The sequence below is a fragment of the Mobula birostris genome, chromosome 4 (genome assembly GCF_030028105.1).
Source record: "Mobula birostris isolate sMobBir1 chromosome 4, sMobBir1.hap1, whole genome shotgun sequence".
Taxonomy (NCBI): domain Eukaryota; kingdom Metazoa; phylum Chordata; class Chondrichthyes; order Myliobatiformes; family Myliobatidae; genus Mobula; species Mobula birostris.
Genome location: NC_092373.1, coordinates 41,075,333 through 41,097,050, shown reverse-complemented (window position 1 = coordinate 41,097,050; position 21,718 = coordinate 41,075,333). Strand labels below are relative to the sequence as shown.

The following is a 21,718-nucleotide window of genomic DNA, read 5'->3' as shown; positions in this document are numbered from 1 at the left end:
GCAGTCAAGGTGAAGGATAATCCAAAGAGCTTCTACAGGTATATTAAGAGCAAAAGGATCGTAAGGTATAAAATTGGTCCTCTTGAAGATCAGAGTGGTTGGCTATGTATGGAACCAAAAGAAATGGGGGAAATCTTAAATGGTTTTTTTGCGTCTGTATTTACTAAGGAAGCTGGCATGGAGTCAATGGAAATAAGGCAAACAAATAGTGAGGTCATGGAACCTATACAGATTAAAGAGGAGGAGGTGCTTGCTATCTTGGGGCAATTCAGAGTCGATAAATCCCCAGGACCTGACAGGGTATTCCCTCGGATCTTGAAGGAGACTAGTGTTGAAATTGCAGGGGGCCTGGTAGATATATTTAAAATGTCAGTATCTAAGGGTGAGGTGCCGGAGGATTGGAGGATAGCTCATGTTGTTCCATTGTTTAAAAAAAAGCTCAAAAAGTAATTCGGGAAATTATAGGCCAGTAAATTTTACGTCGGTAGTAGGTAAATTATTGGAAGGAGTACTAAGAGATAGGATCTACAAGTATTTGGATAAACAGGGACTTATTAGGGAGAGTCAGCATGGCTTTGTGCATGGTAGGTCATGTTTAACAAATCTATTAGAGATTTTCAAGGAGGTTACCAGGAAAGTGGATGAAGGGAAGGCAGTGGGTGTTGTCGAGATCCCCCATGGAAGGTTAGTTAGGAAGATTCAGTCGTTAGGAATACGTGGAAAGGTAGTAAATTGGATTAGACATTGGCTCAATGCAAGAAGCCAGAGAGTGGTAGTGGAGGGTTGCTTCTCTGAGTGGAGGCCTGTGACTAGTCGTGTGCCACAGGGATCAGTGCTGGGTCCACTGTTATCTGTCATCTATATCAATGATCTGGATGATAATGTGGAAAGTTGGATCAGCAAATTTGCTGATGATACAAAGATTGCAGGTGTAGTGGACAGTTCGGAATGTTTTCAAAGCTTGCAGAGGGATGTGGACCAGCTGGAAAAATGGGCTGAAAAATGGCAGATGGAGTTTAATACAGACAAGTGTGAGGTTTTGCACTTTGGAAGGACAAACCAAGGTAGAACATACAAGGTAAATGGTAGGGCAGTGAGGAGTGCAGTAGAACAGAGGGATCTGGGAACACAGATACAACATTCCCTAAAAGTGGCGTTACAGGTAGATAGGGTCATAAAGAGAGCTTTTGGTACATTGGCCTTTATAAATCAAAGTATTGAGTATAAGAGTTGGAATGTTTTGGTGAGGTTCTATAAGACATTGGTGAGGCCGAATTTGGAGTATTGTGTTCAGTTTTGGTCACCAAATTACAGGAAGGATATTAATAAGGTTGAAAGAGTGCAGAGGTTTACAAGGATGTTGCCGGGACTTGAGAAACTGAGTTACAGAGAAAGGTTGAATAGGTTAGGACAGCGGTCCCCAGTCACTGGCCGCGGACCGGTACTGGGCCGCAAAGCATGTGCTACCAGGCCGCGAGGAAATGATATGAGTCAGCTGCACCTTTCCTCATTCCCTGTCATGCACTGTTGAACTTAAACATAGGGTTACCAACTGTCCCGTATTGGGCTAAATTGGTTTCTCCCATACGGGACTGCCCGTGTCCTATATTTGCCCCGCTAAGGTAGAGCATTCCTATGAAACCTTTCATGCCGAAATGGCGTAAAGCAAAGAAGCAATTACCATTAATTTATACAGGAAAAATTTTTGAGTGTTCCCAGACCAAATAACACTAACATATAGTAAAAGCAGGAATGATATGATAAATACACAGCCTATATAAAGAAGAAATAATGTATGTACAGTATAGTCGGGAAGATTAAGCCAAAACTGATTTGTGGAGAAAAATCAGCATGTACGCGCAGGCGTACGTCAAATTTCCGCACGTCATGCATGCGCACACAGGTGCCTGCACAAGGCTTCATGGTCATGGTAGACTTTCCTGGGGTAAACACAAGTGTCCTGGGATTTGACTGCTACTTTTGTCCCTTATTTGGGAGTGAGAAAGTTGGCAACCCTAACTGAAAGACATGTTGAGGTGATTTTCACCCTACTTGAACAAACCCCCCCCCCCCGGTTCAGCCGGTCCGCAAGAATATTGTCAATATTAAACCGGTCCGCGGTGCAAAAAAGGTTGGGGACCCCTAGGTTAGGACTTTATTCCCTGGAGCGTAGGAGAATGAGAGGAGATTTGATAGAGGTATATAAAATTATGATGGGTATAGATAGAGTGAATGCAAGCAGGCTTTTTCCACTGAGGCTAGGGGAGAAAAAAAACCTGAGGACATGGGTTAAGGGTGAAGGGGGAAAAGTTTAAAGGGAACATGGGGTGGGGGCTTCTTCACACAGAGAGCGGTGGGAGTGTGGAATGAGCTGCCAGATGAAGTGATAACTTTTAACATTTAAAAAAACTTGGACAGCTGCATGGATGAGAGGTGTATGGAAGGATGTGGTCCAGGTGCAGGTCACTGGGCCTAGGCAGAAAAATGGTTTGGCATAGCCAAGAAGGGTCAAAAGGCCTGTTTCTGTGCTGTAAGGTAATATGAATCTAATACTTCCTAATTATAAATGTTGTGTAGATAGAAAGTAACAGAATTCACTGTAACCCAATTGAACTAATAATTTCTGTGAGTTTACACATTTCAAAGGATTGATTTGTGCCTTTAAAAAAAAGATTGTTGTTTTAACGGATGCCAAGGTGTCTGAGATTTTGTTAAGACATGAATTTAGTCTGATGATTGGATCACCTGTTTTCCCAAGGCAATGAGCCTACTGCAAATGGTATTCTAAGGCAAATTCCTAACTAGTTCTGATCAGGCCTTAACTGAAAACAAACAGAAAACTTTTGCATCTCATAAAAAGAAATGGCATCTGAGTATGAGGGTATATTTTAATTTCCACTGTTTTCAGAAAAATCATGGATTAGAGGTTGAATCTGACACCGCATCAAACTAAGGAGCTCTAAATATGAGCAATTATTTTAACTGCAATGAATGCCAAAACATACAAAGGAACAGGCAAACTAATGGGATTTCATATTTAGAAATTTAATACTATTCTAATTGATATTTGAAAGGTCAGATTACTGATTTGACTTGTGGTTGTTAGCATTTCATATACATCCTGTACCTAACAAAGTGGCCACTCTGTTTTATTTGTATTTTTTTGCTGCCATAGCCCATCCACTTCAAGGCTGTTCTGCGCACCACTGTTGTAACATGTGGTTATCTGAGTTACTGTCTCCTTCCTGTCAGCTAGAACCAGTCTGGCCATTCTCCTCTGACCTCTCATTAACAAAGTATTTTCACCCACAGAACTGCTGCTCACTGGATGTTTCTTGTTTTTGGCACCATTCTCTGTAAACTCTAGGGACTGTTGTACATGAAAATCCCAGGAAATCAGAAGTTTCTAAGATACACAAACCGCCCGTCTGGAACCAACAATCATTCCGCGGTCAAAGTCACTTAGATCACATTTTGTCCCCATTCTGATGTTTGGTCTGAACAGTAATGGAACCTCTTGACCATGTCTGTGTGCTTTTTTGCCTAAGAGTTGTTGCCACATGATTGCCTGATTAGATATTTGCATCAATGAGCAGGTGTACCTAATAAAGTGGCCTATGAGTGTATATCCTCCTTTCCATCAATCTAAAGCTGGCAGCAGTTCTTGGAAAAGTAGTGTTTGGAAGCCGTTCTTTATCTGTAGCATGCAGTCACAAAGAGTGGTTGATGCAGAAATACCTGTATTTTTAAAAATATGAAATCTGTTGCAAAGGAAGAGAGCATTGTGCATGGGATATTCCCAGCAGAAACCATGTTGAAGGCTTTTGATTACCTGATGTAAACTGTACATATTTGATTTACAGATGACTTGCAAATTAAAATGATTAAATATACAGCATCCTGGAATTCCGGCATAGATGAAATAGTCCTTGGGTCTGCAGAGAGCCAAAACAGATCTTTAAACAGCAACTTCCTGAAAGTCAGTGGTTCAAACCTGGTCACTGAGGCATACCTCAGAACAAAGGGTCTTCCAGCCAAGAATTACAAATGGTTACCCATGCATTCACTGACTCTACAATCTTCAGGCAAGGAGCCTATCGTACCCGATATTATTAGGTAGTTCTATCTTGTACTGACTAATCATTAACTGGATGCACACAGAAATACTGCCTCATATGAAAGAGTAAAATCTATGCACAGTTTTAACAACCTATGTGAGGTTAGTTAAAAAATCAAGTCTTAAAATTTTAAATATTTATGAATCTGATATTTAATCAAAAGCAGTCAAATAGTTAAGTCAATACCAATCACAATAAAAATATTGAAACTTTAGAAAAGACTGGCTAATTCAATTAATTTAAATAGGTAAATTAGATTAAATTTCTAAGAATTGAAGAGAATGGCGGCTTAGTGTGCAGATTTAATTTAGCAGTGTAATTGTTGAGGAATTGCAGGAAGTTGGCTCTGTTGGCCTTTATAGGCTGAAAATTTGAGCACAAGGTTAAAAATGCCCTTAAGTTAAGGACATGAAGCAAAAAGTCTTAACATATGAATAGGAGGAGGCATTAACCTCCTCCATTCTCTAGAGTTCAAAAGAATGAGGGTTGGGTGGCCCAGTAAGTAGTGTAGCGGCCATCATAATGCTTTACAGCACCAGCGATGGGAGTTTTTTTCCCACCATTGTCTCTGACCATTGTATGTTCTCCTGCATTCGCCCCCCCCCCCCCATTCCAAAGCCATAAGAGTTAGTGAGGTCTAGTCCATTGTGGATATGCTATATTGTTGTGGGAAGCATGGCAACACTTGCAGGCTGCTCCTAGCGCGTCCTCGGACTGACCTGGTTGTTGACACAAGTGATGCACTTTGCTGTGTTTCAATGTACATGTGACAAATGAAGCTAATCTTTCTGATATCATTGAAATGTATTGGATTATTAGAGAGCCTGGCAGAGTAAATGGGAAGAGAATATTCCTGCTAGCTAAGTAGTCCAGAAATATGGGTCACAATCTCAAAGTAGAAAGGTCATTCAACATGCAAATGAAGAGGATTTCTTCAGGCAGACAATGCTTATTTTCCTTGCTTTCATTTACACAGGAGATAAGGATTTCATAACTTTCAGAGAAGTGCAAGAGTTGAGGGTCCTCCAATGCCACCTTCTGGATTCCCAACCCTCACATTTATCACACCTACTTGCCCTTGTATCATCTGCTCGAAACACAGCTGTATGTCTTGGCATGGAATCACTATTTTAATAAAATTAATTGATTTTTTTTTCAACTCTTTAAATGTAAATGAGCACCATTGCTTTATCTCATTGAACTCCATTAGTTTACACACTGGAGTGTGTATATGTATATATAGTGTAAATGTGTGTGTGATATATATAATATGTACCATATGTTTGTATGTAAATATGTATGCATGATGCTGCAAGATGATGGTGGTGAACCACTTTGATGTTCTGCGGGCTACGTAGAATACTTCTAAATATAGCTCATTTTGAATTATTCTTGCTGCAATCTGCAGCACATAATTTCCCTTTAAGCAATGTACTTCTAAATCAACTTAATGATCTCACAGAGTTCACAATTTTCTGAAGGAATTGTTGGACCAAGCAGGTACAGCACCTGGAAGCAGACAAAAGTTCATCGCCATAGCTGAGAGGGAGGCAAGAAGGGGGGGACTCCAAGCCAGGCTGAAAAGCTGAGTGAAGAGCTCCTCTCTACCCAGCATCTTGTTAGTAAATGTGCAGTCACTGGAGAACAAAATTGAGGACCTGAGGGCAAGATTGCTGAATCGGAAAGAAATGAGAGATTGTTCTATATTTGAGTGAGACATGGCTTTCTTCCAGCATGCCAGTTACAGTGTTTGGACCTGAAGGCTTTTTGATTTACCAAATGGACTGAACTGCTAATTCGGAAAAGGCAAAAGGTGGAGATGTGAGTTTCATTATAAACTCTCAGTGGTGCTCCAATGTGGTAGTTTTGTCAAACTCGTGTTCCCCCAACCTTGAACACCTAATGGTCAAATGCCATCCGTTCTATTTACCAAGGCATTTCTCCTCCACAATCATAACTGCAGTTTACATATCACCAGTGGCCGACTATAATCAAGTGCTTGAGATGCTGCATGATGCTGTCTCCAAACAAGAAACAGTCCATCCCGAAGTATTTCAAATCATAGTCGCAGACTTCAACCAGGCTTATTTGGAAAAAAATCCTTGTCTAATTACCATCACCATATAACCTGCAACCCCAGTTACTCTCAGATAATGAATACCTACCGTACCATACCCAGACCGCAATTCAGTAAATCAGATCACTTGGCTGTACTTTTCCTACCTGCATATAGGCAGAGGCTAAAGAGCAAAGCTCCAGAAATTAGGACAATAAAGAGGAGGCTTACAGGAGGTAAAGGATCATCTATCGGATTGTTCTGTGGATTGGGACATGTTCAAGGACTCATCTGTAGGTCTGAATGAATACACCATGGTTGTAAGGGACTTTATTGAAACAGTTGTAGATGAGTGTGTCCCCAGAAAATCATTCAGTCTTCCCCAACCAGAAGCCCTGATTGAACCATGAGATCCAAGATCTTCTGAGACCCAGATCAGAGGCATTCAAGCCTAGTGACCAAGAACGTTTCAAGAGATCCAGGTATGATATCTGGCAAGCTTTCTCGCATGCCAAGTGGCAATTCTGGTCTAAACTTGAATCAACGAAGGATGCTCAGCAGTTGTGGCAGGGCTTGAATGCTATCACCTCTTATAAAGTGAAATCAAGTGATATAGATGACAACAGGGCTTCACTTCCAGATGAGCTCAATGCCCTGTATTCCCGCTTTGACTGTCAAAACGTGGAGGAGCCATCACGAACTCCCGCAGCCCCCGATGATTCTGTGATTTTAGTGCCTGAGGCAGATGTGCAAGCAGCCTTCAGGAGAAGGAACTCTTGGAAAGTAACTGGCCAAGTACTACAGACCTATGCTGATCAACTGGCTGGAGTGTTCATTGATATCCTTAACCTCTTGCTTCAGCAGCCTGAGGTACCCACCCACTTCAAGCAAGCTTTTATTATACCAGTGCCTAAGAGAATAATGTGGAAACATGCCTCAATGACTATCGTCCTGTAGTACTTACATCCACAGTGATAAAGTGTTTTGACAGGTTGGTAATGAAATATATTACCTCCTGCTGGAGAAATGGCTTTGATCCTCTCCAATTTGCCTACTGGCACAACAGGTCCACAACTGATGCCATTTCATTGGCTTTTCACTCAACACCGGAACACCTGGACAGCAAAGATCCATTCATCAGGATTCTTTTTATCAACTACAGCTCAGCGTTCAATACCGTCTTTCCCTGAGGACTAATCAATAAACTCAGAGACCTTGGCCTCAATACTCCCTTGTGCAATTGGATCCTCAGTTTCCTCACTTGCAGACTCCAGTCAGTTCAGATTGGCAATGACATCTCCACAGTCTCCAACACAGGTGCAGGCTGTGTGCTTAGCCCCCTGCTCTACTTGCTTTACACTTATGACTGTGTGGCTAAGCTCAGCTCCAATGTCACATTCAAGTTTGTTGTACGTCGAGTCAAAGGTGGTGATGGATCAGCATACGGGAGGGACATTGAAAATCTGGTTGAGTACTGCTGTAACAACAACCTGTTACTCAATGTCAGCAAGACCAAGGAGCTGATTATTAACTTCAGGAGAAGAAAACTTGAGGCTCATGAGCCAGAGGTGGAGAGGGTTAGCAGCTTTAAACTCCTCGGTGTTTTATTTCAGAAGACCTGTCTTAAGGCCCAGCACATAAGTGCAATTACGAAGAAAGCACAGCAGCACTTTTACTTCTTTTGGAGTTTGCAAAGGTTCAACATGGCATCTAAAACTTTGATATATTTCTGTAGGTGTGTTATAAGAGAGTATGTTGACTGATTGCATCACAGCCTGGTATGGAAGTACCAATGCCCTTGAATGGAAAATCCTACAAAAAGTAAAGGATACAGCTCAGTCCATCACAGATAAAGCCCTCTCCACCATTGAGCACATCAACATGAAATGTTACTGCAGGAAAGTAGCAACCATCACCAAGGACCCCCATAACCCAGGACATGCTCTCCTTGCTGCTGCTATCAGGAGGGTACAGGACCCTTGGGACCCACACTACCAGGTTCAGGATGTTACCACCCCTCAACCGTCAGGCTTTTGAACCAAAGGGGTTAATTACACGCAACTTCACTTGCTCCATCTTTGAAATGTTCTCACAACCAATGGACTTGCTTTCTTTTTTTTTAATTTTATTTTTATTTGGATAAGGAATTCACAAATATCATGTACTTTTTTCACAAATATAACCTTTTCCATTTTTTTATATGTATAAAACTACAATTATTTATACATTCTTAAGTACACATTGAGATGATATAAAAGGAAAATAAACACTTAAATAGATAATTATGTACTGTGGTAAATCTAACCTATTAGGCTAAGTAATGGTATTAGTTGTTAAGAAAAATGGTAATAATAGTTTCCATATAACCCTTCTGGACCATTTCCACTGTTCCAAAATGTTGTATATAAGCCTATGTAACAACCATTGTAGGTGTTTATATCCTAATTTGTTCATGCTTGCTATGGACTTGCTTTCAAGGACTCTTCATCTCATGTTCTTGATATTATTTATTTTATTCTTTCTTTTTTGCATTTGCACACTGCTGGGTGAATGTCCAAGTTGGTGTGGTCCTTCTGTTATGGTTATTATTCTGTTATGGTTTATTGAGTATGCCCAGAAGAATATGAATCTCAGGGTTGTATGTGGTGACATATATGTACTTGAACTCCACACCCATTTGTTAATGCAGATACCTAATTAACCAATCGTGGCAGCAACTCAATGCATAAAAGCATGTAGACATTGTCAAGAGGTTTAGTTATTGTTCTGACAAAATATCAGAATGGGGAAGAAATGTGATCTAAGTGACTTTGCCTGTGGAATTATTGTTGGTGCCAGAGAGGGTGGTTTGAGTATCTCAGAAACTGCTGATCTCCTGGGATTTTCACGCACAACAGTCTCTAGATTTAATGGAGAATTGTGTGAAAAACATCCAGTGAGCTGCAATTCTGTCAGTGCACAAAAATGCCTTGTTAATGAGAGAGATCAGAGGAGAATGGGCTGATTGGTTCAAGCTGACAGGAAGGTGACATTGACTCATTAATCGTGATTTAAACAATGATGTGAAGAAGAGCATCTCTGAACCCACAACACATTGAACCTTGAAGTGGATGGGCTACAGCAGCAGAAGACAACAAATATACACTCAGTGGCCACTTTATTAGGTACAGGAAGTATTTAACAGAGTGGCCACCAAGAATATATCTTTAAAATAAAATTGGTTTTTTTACTCATATAAGTCCACATTCCCAGACATGACACTGGATGGCCTCTAAGCATTGTTGAACGAGTGAAAAATGTAGGTCATACATTGCTTTTTATGCAACAGTTTATGTTATTATTGAGTAAATTCAGTTGTGCACATCACATTTGTAAATATTGTAGAAGTTATAATTGTGGTAGGCTGCATTCTGCTTGAAAATGACTCTGTCAATTTCCTGACTATGAGACTTCAATAGGATGTTGAATTTACACTTCAAAACATGCACAGAACTATGTAAATATACATTTCATACAGAAAAGGACCTGCAGTTCAGTCCATTTTCCAAGTAGCTGTGTTGAGATGTTGGATAATGCCAGAAACTTAATATTCAAGTTTATGCCCTCCTGGTTTAAAACATTTTCAGTTGTGAATATATGTGAGCAATTTAATCAAATAATTTTCTATGATTTTAGAACATTCTTCCAGTGATTAACCTCTCTAAAAGTAGGTTCTGTTGTGCATGTATAGGTGCAAACTTTCTGAGCAGCAGTGTCTTTTATTTATTGTCGTTGTTAGCAGTTTGCCACACTCTAGATGATGTTCCAAATATGATCATGTATTCAGTGCTCATTCAGTAGTGTGTACAAGATCCCAGTGCTTTGAGGGCTTTGAGCGGTTTCTGTGCAGTGGAACTTTGTATAGCAAGATACATTACTTTTCTGTGCTTTGATTGAGATGAATGTACAGTAGAAGGCAGGAAGATCTCCACACTCTTCTAAAAAGTGTCTTGAGGTCTTGGAGCCTATCTACGACACAGAAACAAGTCTCTATCTCGTCTTTTTTTCTTAAAAATGAACCTGTAAAGATCCCTTTGGACTGTAATCTCTGCCTTTTTGCCCTGGGGCTGGGGAGGGGGGATGGTAAGGAAACCAGACCGACAACTGAAGTGCATTTTTCAGTGTTTTCAGAATTGTGAGGAATGCTTTTTTTTACAAATTCTTTTGATATTCCTTCGTAATGATCTTTTACAAAGTTTTACTTGCTTGGGTATTAAAGCTGTTCAACATACTAAGGGTGTTGTAATTTGTATATACTGCTGCTATTGTGATGTTAGCTTCAGCATATTCTTGGTGGTCATTAACAAATACGTTGACACCTGTTCCTGCCCTGTTTGTTACTCATAGAGGATAAGTTAGTAAGGCTTGATTTTTTAAAGAAAATGTCAAGTGGCAATACAGTGCCTTGAAAAGGTGTTCAGCCCCCAGCTCTTTGATGACATAACTAAGTATTACAACCAGGAATTTTGATCAATTTAACTTGAGAATTTTTACTTGTGGAACACGTGCTCTCCCCCCACCCCCCCCACTGTAGACCCTAAAAAAAATCAAGGAAATTTGTAAAGCATGGAAAACTAAAAATTCAAAACCTGAAGTCTCAGCACTTCTAAAGTATTCATCCCCTTAGCTCAGTACTTGTTGAACTGCCTCTCACAGCTATTACAGCCAGTGGTCTTTTTGCGTAAGTCTCTGTTAGCTTTGCACAATGTGATGGAGCAAGATGTGCCCATTCTTCCTCGCAAAATTGCTCAAAGATCAGGACTCTATAGTTAGTGTTGTGTATCTAATATTTCAATAATATTTGAGTAATCTTGTGTGTGTGTGTGTGTATATATATATATATATATATATATATATATATATAAAATGTGTTGATTAAGCCTCTTGTTCATTTACAAATGTTTGTAAATAATTCATTACAGATTATATGTATAAATACATGAATAACATACGTTAAGCTACCATGTGATATTTACGTGCTTTGCTTAAAGTAAACGCAAAGTTAGACCCGCATTTCGGACTCCAGTGTCTTCCTATGAATTAGTTCAATATTTCTTAGTTACAAAACATAACAGTTAGTAAGTGCTTTATTGTCATTGCTGAGATTGCAGTGCTAGTCCATTCAGTCCAAAGCAGCATACTGACAATTCAATTACTAAACACACAGTGACTAAGTGTTGAATAATGTCTGAGCTATTTAGAATGACATCTAAATTAGAAACAAACAACTCTTAAAATTAAAAGAAGCAGTGGCTGCCGCATCAAAGTGTTGCACATGCCCATGTTATTAAATACAATGATTAAATATGAAATAGCATCAAGAGCGATGCCTATGTATTGCACTTAGAGGTTGTCCATAGTACCTATGGACTATGGGTGGTGGTGGGTGCAGGTAGCATTATTCAGTTGCACGATATTCCTGGGGAAAAAGCTGTTCTTCAGTCTGGATGTTCATACAGAAGTGTTTCTGTACCCCTTGCTGGATGGTAGGAGATTGAACAGGTGATTACTGAGGTGGGCTGAGTCCATCGCGATTTTGCAAGAAAACCATAGACATTGTGAGTTATGAAATGCTTCCATATCTGGCAGTTGTGACCCAGTGATGTTCTGACCACTCGTTGAGCTTGTTGGATCTAGTGGACCATACTGTCACGCAGTAGGTCAGAATGCTCTCAGTTACACATTGATAAAGTTTTACCAGTAGGTTTTGGCGCAGGTTTGCATTCTTTAAACTCCTGAGCCTTCCCTACTATCAAGGAGATGTTGGTGATCCAAGAGAGCTGCTCTGTGATGTTCACTTTCAGGAACTTGAAACTGAAGACTGTCTCTACTGCTTCAGCGTTTATGAGCAGTGGAGCTTGTTCATACCTTCTTGATTTCCTGAAGTCAATAATCATTTCTTTGTTTTTTTTATGTTGAGTGAAAGGCTATGGTTATTGCACCATTCAGACAATGTGGACCTCTTTTCTGTGTATGCTGTTTATTTGTTATTTGTAATTAATCCAGTCACTGTGGTATCTTCTGCAGATCTGATGATAGAGTTGGTGCACAGTCATGGGTGTAAAGAATGGCTGACTGGGCCACTCAAGAACATCAATTTTCTTATTTTGAAGCCACTTCTTGACTGCTCTGACAGTGTGCTTTGGGTCATCGTCCTGCTGAAGGACAAGCTTCCTTCGTTGTTTTTGTTTTTAACCGGGATCTCTCTGCATTTAGCAAAATTCATGTTCCCAGCAACCCTGACCAGATTTCTAGTCCCTGCTATTGAAAAGCATCCCTTTAATGCTACCTCCTTCATATTTTACAGTAGAGATGGTGTTACCTGGCTAATGCACAGTATTAGATTTACGTCATTTAGAGGAATTTCTTTAGCTGGAGGCTGGTGAATCTGGAATTCATTGCCACGGACAATTGTGGAGGCCAAGTCATATTTAAAGCAACAGTTGATAGTTTCTTGGTTAATCAAGGTGTCAAAGGTTACAGGGAGAAGGCAGGAGAATGAGGTTTAGAGGGATAATAGATCAACCATGATGGAATGGTGTAGAAGCTTCGATGGGGCAAGTGGTCTAATTCTGCTCCAATGTCTTATGGTCTTGTGATTATTTTGCCACATATCTGTACTGAGGAATAATTACAGTATCCCATAACTTGTTCGTATATTTTGGTCAGAGGAAACTGGAGCATCATGGGATACATGGATGTTTCTCTGTTTGGCAATCAGTGGTGAGTGGTGTGCCACAGGGGTCAGTGCTGGGCCCTCATCTGCTTACGATATACATAAACGATTTGGAAGAGGGGACTGAGTGTAGTATATCTAAATTTGCTGATGACACTAAATTGAGTGGAAAAGCAAATTGTGCAGAGGATATGAAGAATCTGCAGAGAAATATAGATATGTTAAGTGAGTGGGCAAGGGTCTGGCAGATGGAATACAATGTTGGTAAATGCGAGGTCATCGGCTTTGGAGGGAAAAACAGAAGATCAGATTAAAATTTAAATGGTAAAAGATTGCAGCATGCAGAAGGACTTGGGAGTGCTTGTGGATGAATCCCAAAAGGTTGGTTTGCAGGTGCAGCAGGCTATCAAGAAGGCAAATGGAATGTTGGCCTTCGTTGCTAGAGGGATTGAATTTAAGGGAGGTTATGCTGCAACTGTACAGAGTACTGGTGAGGCTGCACCAGGAGTACTGCGTGCAGTTCTGGTCTCCTTACCTGAGGAAGGATATACTGGCTTTAGAGACGGTGCAGAGGAGATTCACCAGGTTGATCCCAGCGATAAGGGGGTTAGACTGTGAGGAGAGATTGAGTTGCCTGGGACTATACTCGCTGGAATTGAGAAGGATAAGAGGAGATCCTGTAGAAGCATATAAAATTATGAAAGGGATAGATAAAATAGAGGCAGGAAAGTTTTTTCCACTGATAGGTGAGACTAGAACTAAGGGCGAGGCTTCAAGATTCGGGGGAGTAGCTTTAAGATGGAGATGAGGAAGAACTGCTTTTCCCAGAGAGTGGTGAATCTGTGGAATTCTTTGCCCAATGAAGCAGTGGAGGCTACCTCAATAAATATATTTAAGACAAAGTTGGATAGATTTTTGCATAGTTGGGGAATTAAGGGTTATGGGGAAAAGGTAGGTAGGTGGAGATGAGTCCATGGTCCGATCAGCCATGATCTTATTGAATGGTGGAGCAGGCTCGATGGGCTAGATGACCTACTCCTGCTCCTATTTCTTGTGTATCAGGGAGAAAATCGGTGTGATCACAGGAAGAACATATAATGCCCACAAAGGTAGCACCAGGGTCAAGATTAATTGTGATTTTCTGGAATGCTGAGACAGCAACACTGACAGCAGAAGGGAAATTGGGAAAGGGTTTTTATGCAGCACTTGGTAATGGTCTGGATGGGGAGAATGGCAGCAATGAACTTCCATGGCTATGGAGATGGTGCAGAAATAGGATTGAATAGATCCCTGTACAGAGAATCAACATAGGCCACATGATCTTAACCTGGGCTGGAAAGTCCGTATGGCTCAAAGGGTAGCAGCTTAATTTCCTGCTTGTGGTGACTGCTGAGTTTCTACTAGCACCTCCCCAGGAACTCAGTCATTTCAGTTTGTTGGCAAACAACAGGAATTCTGCAGATGCTGGAAATTCAAGCAACACACATCAAAGTTGCTGGTGAACGCAGCAGGCCAAGCAGCATCTGTAGGAAGAGGTGCAGTCGACGTTTCAGGCCGAGACCCTTCGTCAGGACTAACTGAAGGAAGAGTGAGTAAGGGATTTGAAAGTTGGAGGGGGAGGGGGAGATCCAAAATGATAGGAGAAGACAGGAGGGGGAGGGATAGAGCCAGGAGCTGGACAGGTGATTGGCAAAAGGGGATACGAGAGGATCATGGGACAGGAGGTACGGGAAGAAAGACAAGGGGGGGGGACCCAGGGGATGGGCAAGAGGTATATTCAGAGGGAGAAAAAGGAGAGTGAGAGAAAGAATGTGAAAACATTTCAGTTTGTTATCTTGTTCTGCAGGAGGGTTGTGTGTCTTTCCATGCCTGGATTTCAGCTTGTACCATGACACCTGTTCTGCTAACTCTGGTCTTAAAATGTGTTATGGAACAACCGTATCCTCATATGATCCAGGCATCTTGACAATTTCTGAAATTTAAATACACTTTCCTCTATGTTCCTTTCCAAGAGCTGTGCCCTGGAACATAGTTGAACCAAACACTAAAAGGATGTTGACAATGCCAGTTTCTCTTTGCTGCTACTTGGGAATTGAGAGTAGTCTTAGGAAAGCATACATTCCTGTACCCACTTTTTTGACAGTACAGGTTTCCCCCGCTTTTTGAAGGTTCGCTTTACGAAACCTCACTGTTACGAAAGACCTACATTAGTACCCTGTTTTCGCTAACAGAAGGTGTCTTCACTGTTACGAATAAAATCAGCATGCGATAAAAGGCAGCGCACGCCCCAAGCAGCTGCTCTCCCCCGGATTCGGAACGGCATTGTTTAAACACGTTGCATTGAGCAGCCGTTAGCAAGATAAGTTCTAAGGTATCGGAAAAGCCTAAAAGAGCTCGTAAGGGTGTTATACTTAGTGTAAAACTAGACATAATTAAGTGTTTTGATCGTGGTGAACGAAGTAAGGACAAACATGAGTTTGGCTTGTGGAAGCTGACGAAGATGATGTTGAAGAGGTTTTGGCAACCTATGACCAAGAACTGATAGATGAAGAGCTGATGCAATTGCAAGAGGAAAGGATAACAATCGAAATCGAACTCATTAGTGAAATGAACGCGAAGCAACTGCATGAGATTTTCGCCACAATGATAAAGTATGACTTTAATTTTGAAAGGGTACGTAGGTTTAGGGAATATTTGCAGGATGGTTTGAGTGCTTACAAAGAACTGTATTGTAGAAAACTGCGCGAGGCTCAGCAGTCAAGCCTTCCACATCAGCCACAGCAGATGACGAACCTCGACCTTCGACGTCGAGGTGGGCAGTCATAGGAGAAGATGAGCTGCCTGCTCTAATGGAAACAGACGACGATGAGATGACACCCCAGTGTCCCACCACCCCAACCCCCAGGCCACGGACAGATACCGATTCGCGGAGAATGCAGCGGTAGCCGGGAGGCACACAGCACATCTTTAAGAAAAAAGCCAAAGTAAACATGCTAATTAATTAGGTGCAGTCGGCAATCACCTCTGATCTGGGCTGACAATTACGTGTCGGACGGCACCTAATTAATTAGCATGTTTATTTCGGCTTTTTTCTTAAAGATGTGCTCAGTGCGTCCCGACTACCGCTGGACCCCTGCATGCTTCGCAGCAATGTATCGGTCGGCAGCCTGGAGGGTGGGGGCCACTGCACCACCCCAACCTGCAATGACTCAGCCTAACACACCATCATCAGTGTGCTCGGCGCTGTCCCGATTCTGGTAAGTGATACAACGCTGTACATACATTATTTCTATTTTATATTGGCTGTGTATTTTTACGTGTTACTTGGTATGATTTGGCAGCTTCATAGCTTAAAGGTTACTGGAGAGAGCGTTTCTGCCAACAGTGCTTGCGTGAGCTTTCTGCCGAGAGCGCTTGCATGAGATTTTCGCTACGGAGAACAGTGCCGGCAATGGTTGTGGAAAAGTATTTCTACTTTATGTCGGCTGTGTATTTATCATATCATCCCTGCTTTTACTATATGTTACTGTTATTTTAGGTTTTATGTGTTATTTGGCATGATTTGGTAGGTTATTTTTGGGTCTGCGAACGCTCACAAAATTTTCCCATATAAATAAATGGTAATTGCTTCTTCGCTTTACGACATTTCGGCTTACGAACCGTTTCATAGGAACGCTCTACCTTCGGATGGCGGGGGAAACCTGTAGTTGTAGATTGTTTAAACAGTAGTGGGATGGTATCCTTTGTTAGTCACAGATGTTGCAAAGGTATTGGAAGGGTTATAGGGGATGGTACATTGCATCCTATTTGCCAACCCTTTATCTCCTTCCTGCTGTGAATTGCTTGTAAAACAAGGAACATTTTAGGTCACTTTTACTTGTGGAGCATATGCTGCTTCTTAATGGACTCCTTGTTTTTAGAGGTGGTGTAATTTGCCTACAGTATATTTTAGAATGGAATAGTAATTAATATAATAATATTTGCTCAAGACAACGAGATTGCGGTGCTACTCCTGTCCATGAAAAACATTTTTGCAGTGCATGCAGTATGGCTAAAAGAAAATTCCTTTATTTAACGTGCAACAAGTGATTTTGATAGTCAAATGCTATTGGCAAAGCGTATTGGACTATATACTTAAAGGAAGCCATTGCAGCTCTGTTCTCCAAAGTATGCTGCGACTCTACTGGTCTTCCTGCTACAACACACACATAATGGGCACACGATTAGTAATGAGGTTTACATCTAGGTTATCTAGGTTATTCATACTGAAGTACTTGGACTGTTGTTGTATTTTCTCCTTTATTTCTCCACATATGGCCTGTGCCATGCAATTTCCTGGTTGGTGTTTATCCCTCAATCAAAAACACTGAAATGTAGATTATTTGCTCATTATGATGTTGTTGTTTGCAATGCTGTGCTCAAAGGGATTGCCATTTCAACATTGCAGCAGTGAAGTTCTTCAAAAAGTACTTCATTGATTATAATGTGCTTTGCAGTGTTGTGACTGTGGTATATAATTGATTTATTTTATAGTGGGTACATAACAGATATCCTAACAAACCTAAAAAGAAGTCGATCAATGTCTGTCTTAATATCTGTTAACTGTTTGGTAATGAAATCAGTTTTGAGGAATATTACCAAAATGGCTGGATTATCTTCTGTTAGATAATTACATGTTCATGAAAACTTACTGTAAACTTTTTTTAAGGTTTGTGTTTGTTTTTTTTTCCCCAAGAACTTTATTGCTGGTGAGAGTAACATGCATTCTTACTTATCATGCACCCATAACTTAAGCTTGTCACAGTTACTTTTATTTTTTCACACAGAAAACACCACTCTTAACTCAAGCAGTGAGGCAGAGCGAAAATCCCAGCGATATTATCTCTCCTGCCTGAATGAGCAAACAATCGAAGACCTTGGAGCTCAGCCTTTGATTGACCTTATTAATAGGGTAAGTTTTGCTTGGGACTATTAAAAAGATTATTAAGTTATTGTTTCACTTGTAAGAATACTTTACTCTAGAGCTGTTCCCAGCCTGAGGTCCATGCACCCTCGCTTAATGGTATTGGTCCATGGCATAAAAAAGGTTGGGAACCCCTGTTCCAGAATAACACACAGAACATGCTGGAGAAACTCATCAGGTCGGGCAGCTCTGTGGAAATGAATTAACAGTTGACGTTTCAGGCCAAAACCATCCTTCAAGATTGGAAGGGAAAGGTGAAGATCCCAAAATATGAAGGTGGGTGGAGGGTGAGGAGGAGAAGCTGGAAGGAGATTGATGAAACCAGGTGGTGGGAGAGGGCAGGGGGATGAACTAGAAGCTGGGAGGCGTTAGGTGGAAAAGGACTGGAGAAGAACAAATCTGATAGGAGAGGCGAGTGGATCATGGGAGAAAGAGAACGAGGAGAGTCAGCAGAGTGAGGTGATAGGCAGGTGAGGAGAAGAGATCAGAGTGGTAAAATGAAGAAGAGTGAAGTGAAAGGGGAAAAATTATTGGAAGTTGGAAAAATCAATGTTCTGTCAGGGTGGAGGCTACCTGGATGGAATATAAGGTATTGCTTCTCCAACCTGAGAGTGGCTTTATTGTGACATGTCAGAACAAGAATGAGGATGGGAATTGAAATAGTTGGCCACTAGGAAATTCTGCTTGTTGAGATGGAGCTAAGGTACTTGACAAAACTCTTTTCAACTTAAAATTTTAATGTATACTGTTGAAGACTTTGATTCATTTTGATGTTGTTTAAAGATGGTAGAAACATTCATAACTAATAGCTTTGAAATATGAAGCAAAATTTATCTTTCACTATTTTATGCTGTTGAATTTCAGGGCTTACACAATTTTTCCACATGTGAAATCTGGATATGATTCTTGTTGAAATACTACTTTCAAATTAAGGTGACAGCATACAAGCTATCCACGAACTATATGCTGAGTGCTAACAAGATGAGGATTGGTTTGATTAATGTTGCATGTTTATATCGTTACTTAGGGTAAAGAGTTAACATAGGATGATCATTTTCTTCAGATGTGTGCAGTAAAAGTTTGTATCGCAGTGTTTTGCAATCTCCCGTCCCCACTGCATGCAGTTAATTTTGGTCAGTTAGGATCTAAATCAAAATTAAATTAAGTCATTATGATTATAATTTGTATAAGGATAGAAGTATATTATGTTGTATCCAGGCAATTTTGTTGCAAAGAACAGTGAATTTATTGAGGTGGTTACAAGTTTCTGCAGTCTGTTGCTAGCATATGGTAATATTTCAATTTCTGCTGGGATAGAAATACAATAATAGCTAATGTGGGAATTATATAAAAATAGCTAATAATAGTTAATGTGGGAAAATGCCCAATCGTTTCCATTCTAGCACAAAATATTGATATTGTCTAATGCAAGAGAAAAGATCAGTTAAGCTTGTAGTAGGCATACTGATATAAGTGGGAACTTATATGATCTAGGGTTGTTGAGAAGCCTAAGGAAGTTGAAGAGGAATTTTCCTGATAGTAGGATTGGTTTATTATTGTCACAGTAATGAGGTACAGGGAAAAGTTTGTATTGCGTACTGTTGATACAGATCAAATCATTACAGAGTGCATTGAGTAGTACAAGTTAAAACAATAATTATAAAAATGCTACAGTTGAGAAAGTGAACTGCAGGAAGATCATAATGAAGTAGATTGTGAGGTTGAGAGTCTATCTTACTGTACTAGGGAACCATTTAATTGTCTTACAACAGTGGGATGGAAGTTGTCCTTGAACCTGGGGAAGCATGCTTTTGGGAGAGTGGAGAAGAAAGAATTTCAGGGGTGGGTAGTGTCTTTGATTATGCTGACTACTTTACTGAGGCAGCAAAAAGTCCATGGGGTGGGGGGAGACTGGTTTTCATGAGGTGCCGAGCATTGTCCACAACTCTGCAGTCTTTTGCAGTCATGGGCAGAGCATATTAACTATTCTTTTGCCTCTACCGGTGAATTACGTGGCTGTGTGTTGGACCTTGGCAGATCAAAAGCACGCGTATTTCGATTATTTTGTGAGTTTATTGTTCACTTATGGAAGCAAAGAAAACATACAAACATAGAAAATAGAAGCAGGATTCGGCCATTTGGCCCTTAAAGCTCGCTGCACCTTTCAATGTGATTATGGTGGTTCATCTATGTATATCCGGTGCTCAAAGAAGAAATATTAATTCCTCCTTGAAACTATTTAATAATTTGGCTTCAGCTGCCTTTTGTGGCAGGGACGCATTCTCTAGAACAAATTTCTTCCCATCTCAGTCTTAAATACTTAACCCTTTTCTTTGACCCCTCCTCTGGATTCCTCCATCATCAGGAACATCCTTTCTGCTTCCAATCCATCCAATGCTATTAGAATTATGTTGACATGAACTCTCTTCAAGATCAGTCCTGCCATCCCAGAAATTCCCTGTGTTTCATGGTGAGGAGTCCAACAATACACACAATACGATCTCACTAAGGTCTCGTACAATTGCAGTAAGACGTCCCTACTCTTATCCTCCAGTTCTCCTGCGATGAAGCCAGAGCATTCCATTGCCTTTTTAATTTCCTGCTTCTCCTGCATGCTTAACTATAGTACTGACTGCAGAAGGACACCCAGGACTCGTGGAATAGGCAGAGACGTCGATCTATTGTCCTATAGGTAATGATCAGCCTTCCTGTTAGTGCCACTGCAATGAATAACTTCACATTTATCCACATGATATTCCCCTAATCTTTTCCTTTTCCTATCCAGGTGCCTGTCCAAATGACTTTTAAATGTTACATTTGTGCCTGCCTCTACCACCTCTGTGTGAAAGAATTGTTTTTCTGATTTCCTTTAAATTTCTCCTCTCTCAGCTTAAGTCTATCCCCTGGTTTTAGACTTCCCTACCATTGGAAAATGACTCTGACGTTGAACCCAATCTTTGCACGTCAATGTTATATACCTCTAAAAGGTCATCTCAGTGAGTTTGTCCAAACTCCAGTAAGTTTATCCAACTTTGCCTGATAGCTAATACTCTCTTATACACTGGACCTTTCAGGTTGAAACCCTTCATCAGCACTGGAAAGAAAGAGGGATTAAAAAGGTGGGTTAAGGTGGGGGGAGTTTGATACACAGGTGGGAAACTCGCGCGTGACAAGGATGTGAGAAGCTGTAAGCTGATAGGTGGAAGTGTCTGAAAGACTGAAGAAGATGGAATTTGATTGGAGAAAGGATAGTGGTCTATGAAATAAAGGGAAGGGGATGAGGAGGGACGACCCATGGGAATGTATGGTTGATGGGCAGATCTGGGATGTTGGGAGAGGAGAAAGAGGTGGGGTGATGGGAGGCTGTGGGATAAGAGGGGAATAAGAAGGAAATAGTGGGGGGGGGGGGAATGCAGGGGGAATAGTCACTGGAAGTCAGAGAAATCGATGTTTTGCTGTCAGGTTGGAGATTTACCGAGGTGGAATATGAGTGCTGTTCCTCTAATCTGTATCTGGCCAAAACTTTGCAGTAGAGGTTGCCACATTGGTGGGAAGTGAAATTAAAATGGTTGGCCAACAGGCAGTCCTAGCTGGTATGACATGAAGGTGCTCAATAAGCAACCCACGTTCTGACTGTACTCATCTTTGCTTTAACAGGGTTTGAGTACAAGTAGAAGAGCATTCTGTTGAAAGGAAATAGAGCTCTGGTGAGAGCAAACACAGAATATAGTGTACATGTCTGATTAACTGGCATGGGGAAGGATATACTTGCAGTACAATGAAGATTCACCAGATTGATCCCCGGAATAAGGGCGAGAGTCCTACGGAAAGAGATTAATCATATTGAGCCTCTAGGGAATTTAAAA

At 40.9% G+C, this 21,718-nt stretch overlaps 1 protein-coding gene across 4 annotated transcripts in view; it reads left to right on the top strand.

Annotated features, from left to right (window-relative positions):
* The window catches only part of LOC140196291 (endothelin-converting enzyme 2-like), a 112,263-nt gene that overhangs the window by 30,075 nt on the left and 60,470 nt on the right, over window positions 1–21,718 (top strand). For all 4 annotated transcript variants that reach the window (XM_072255238.1, XM_072255237.1, XM_072255240.1 and 1 more), the window contains one exon: window positions 17,716–17,840. In XM_072255238.1, the coding sequence (XP_072111339.1) occupies window positions 17,716–17,840 (125 nt within the window). The remainder of the gene's footprint in view (window positions 1–17,715; window positions 17,841–21,718) is intronic.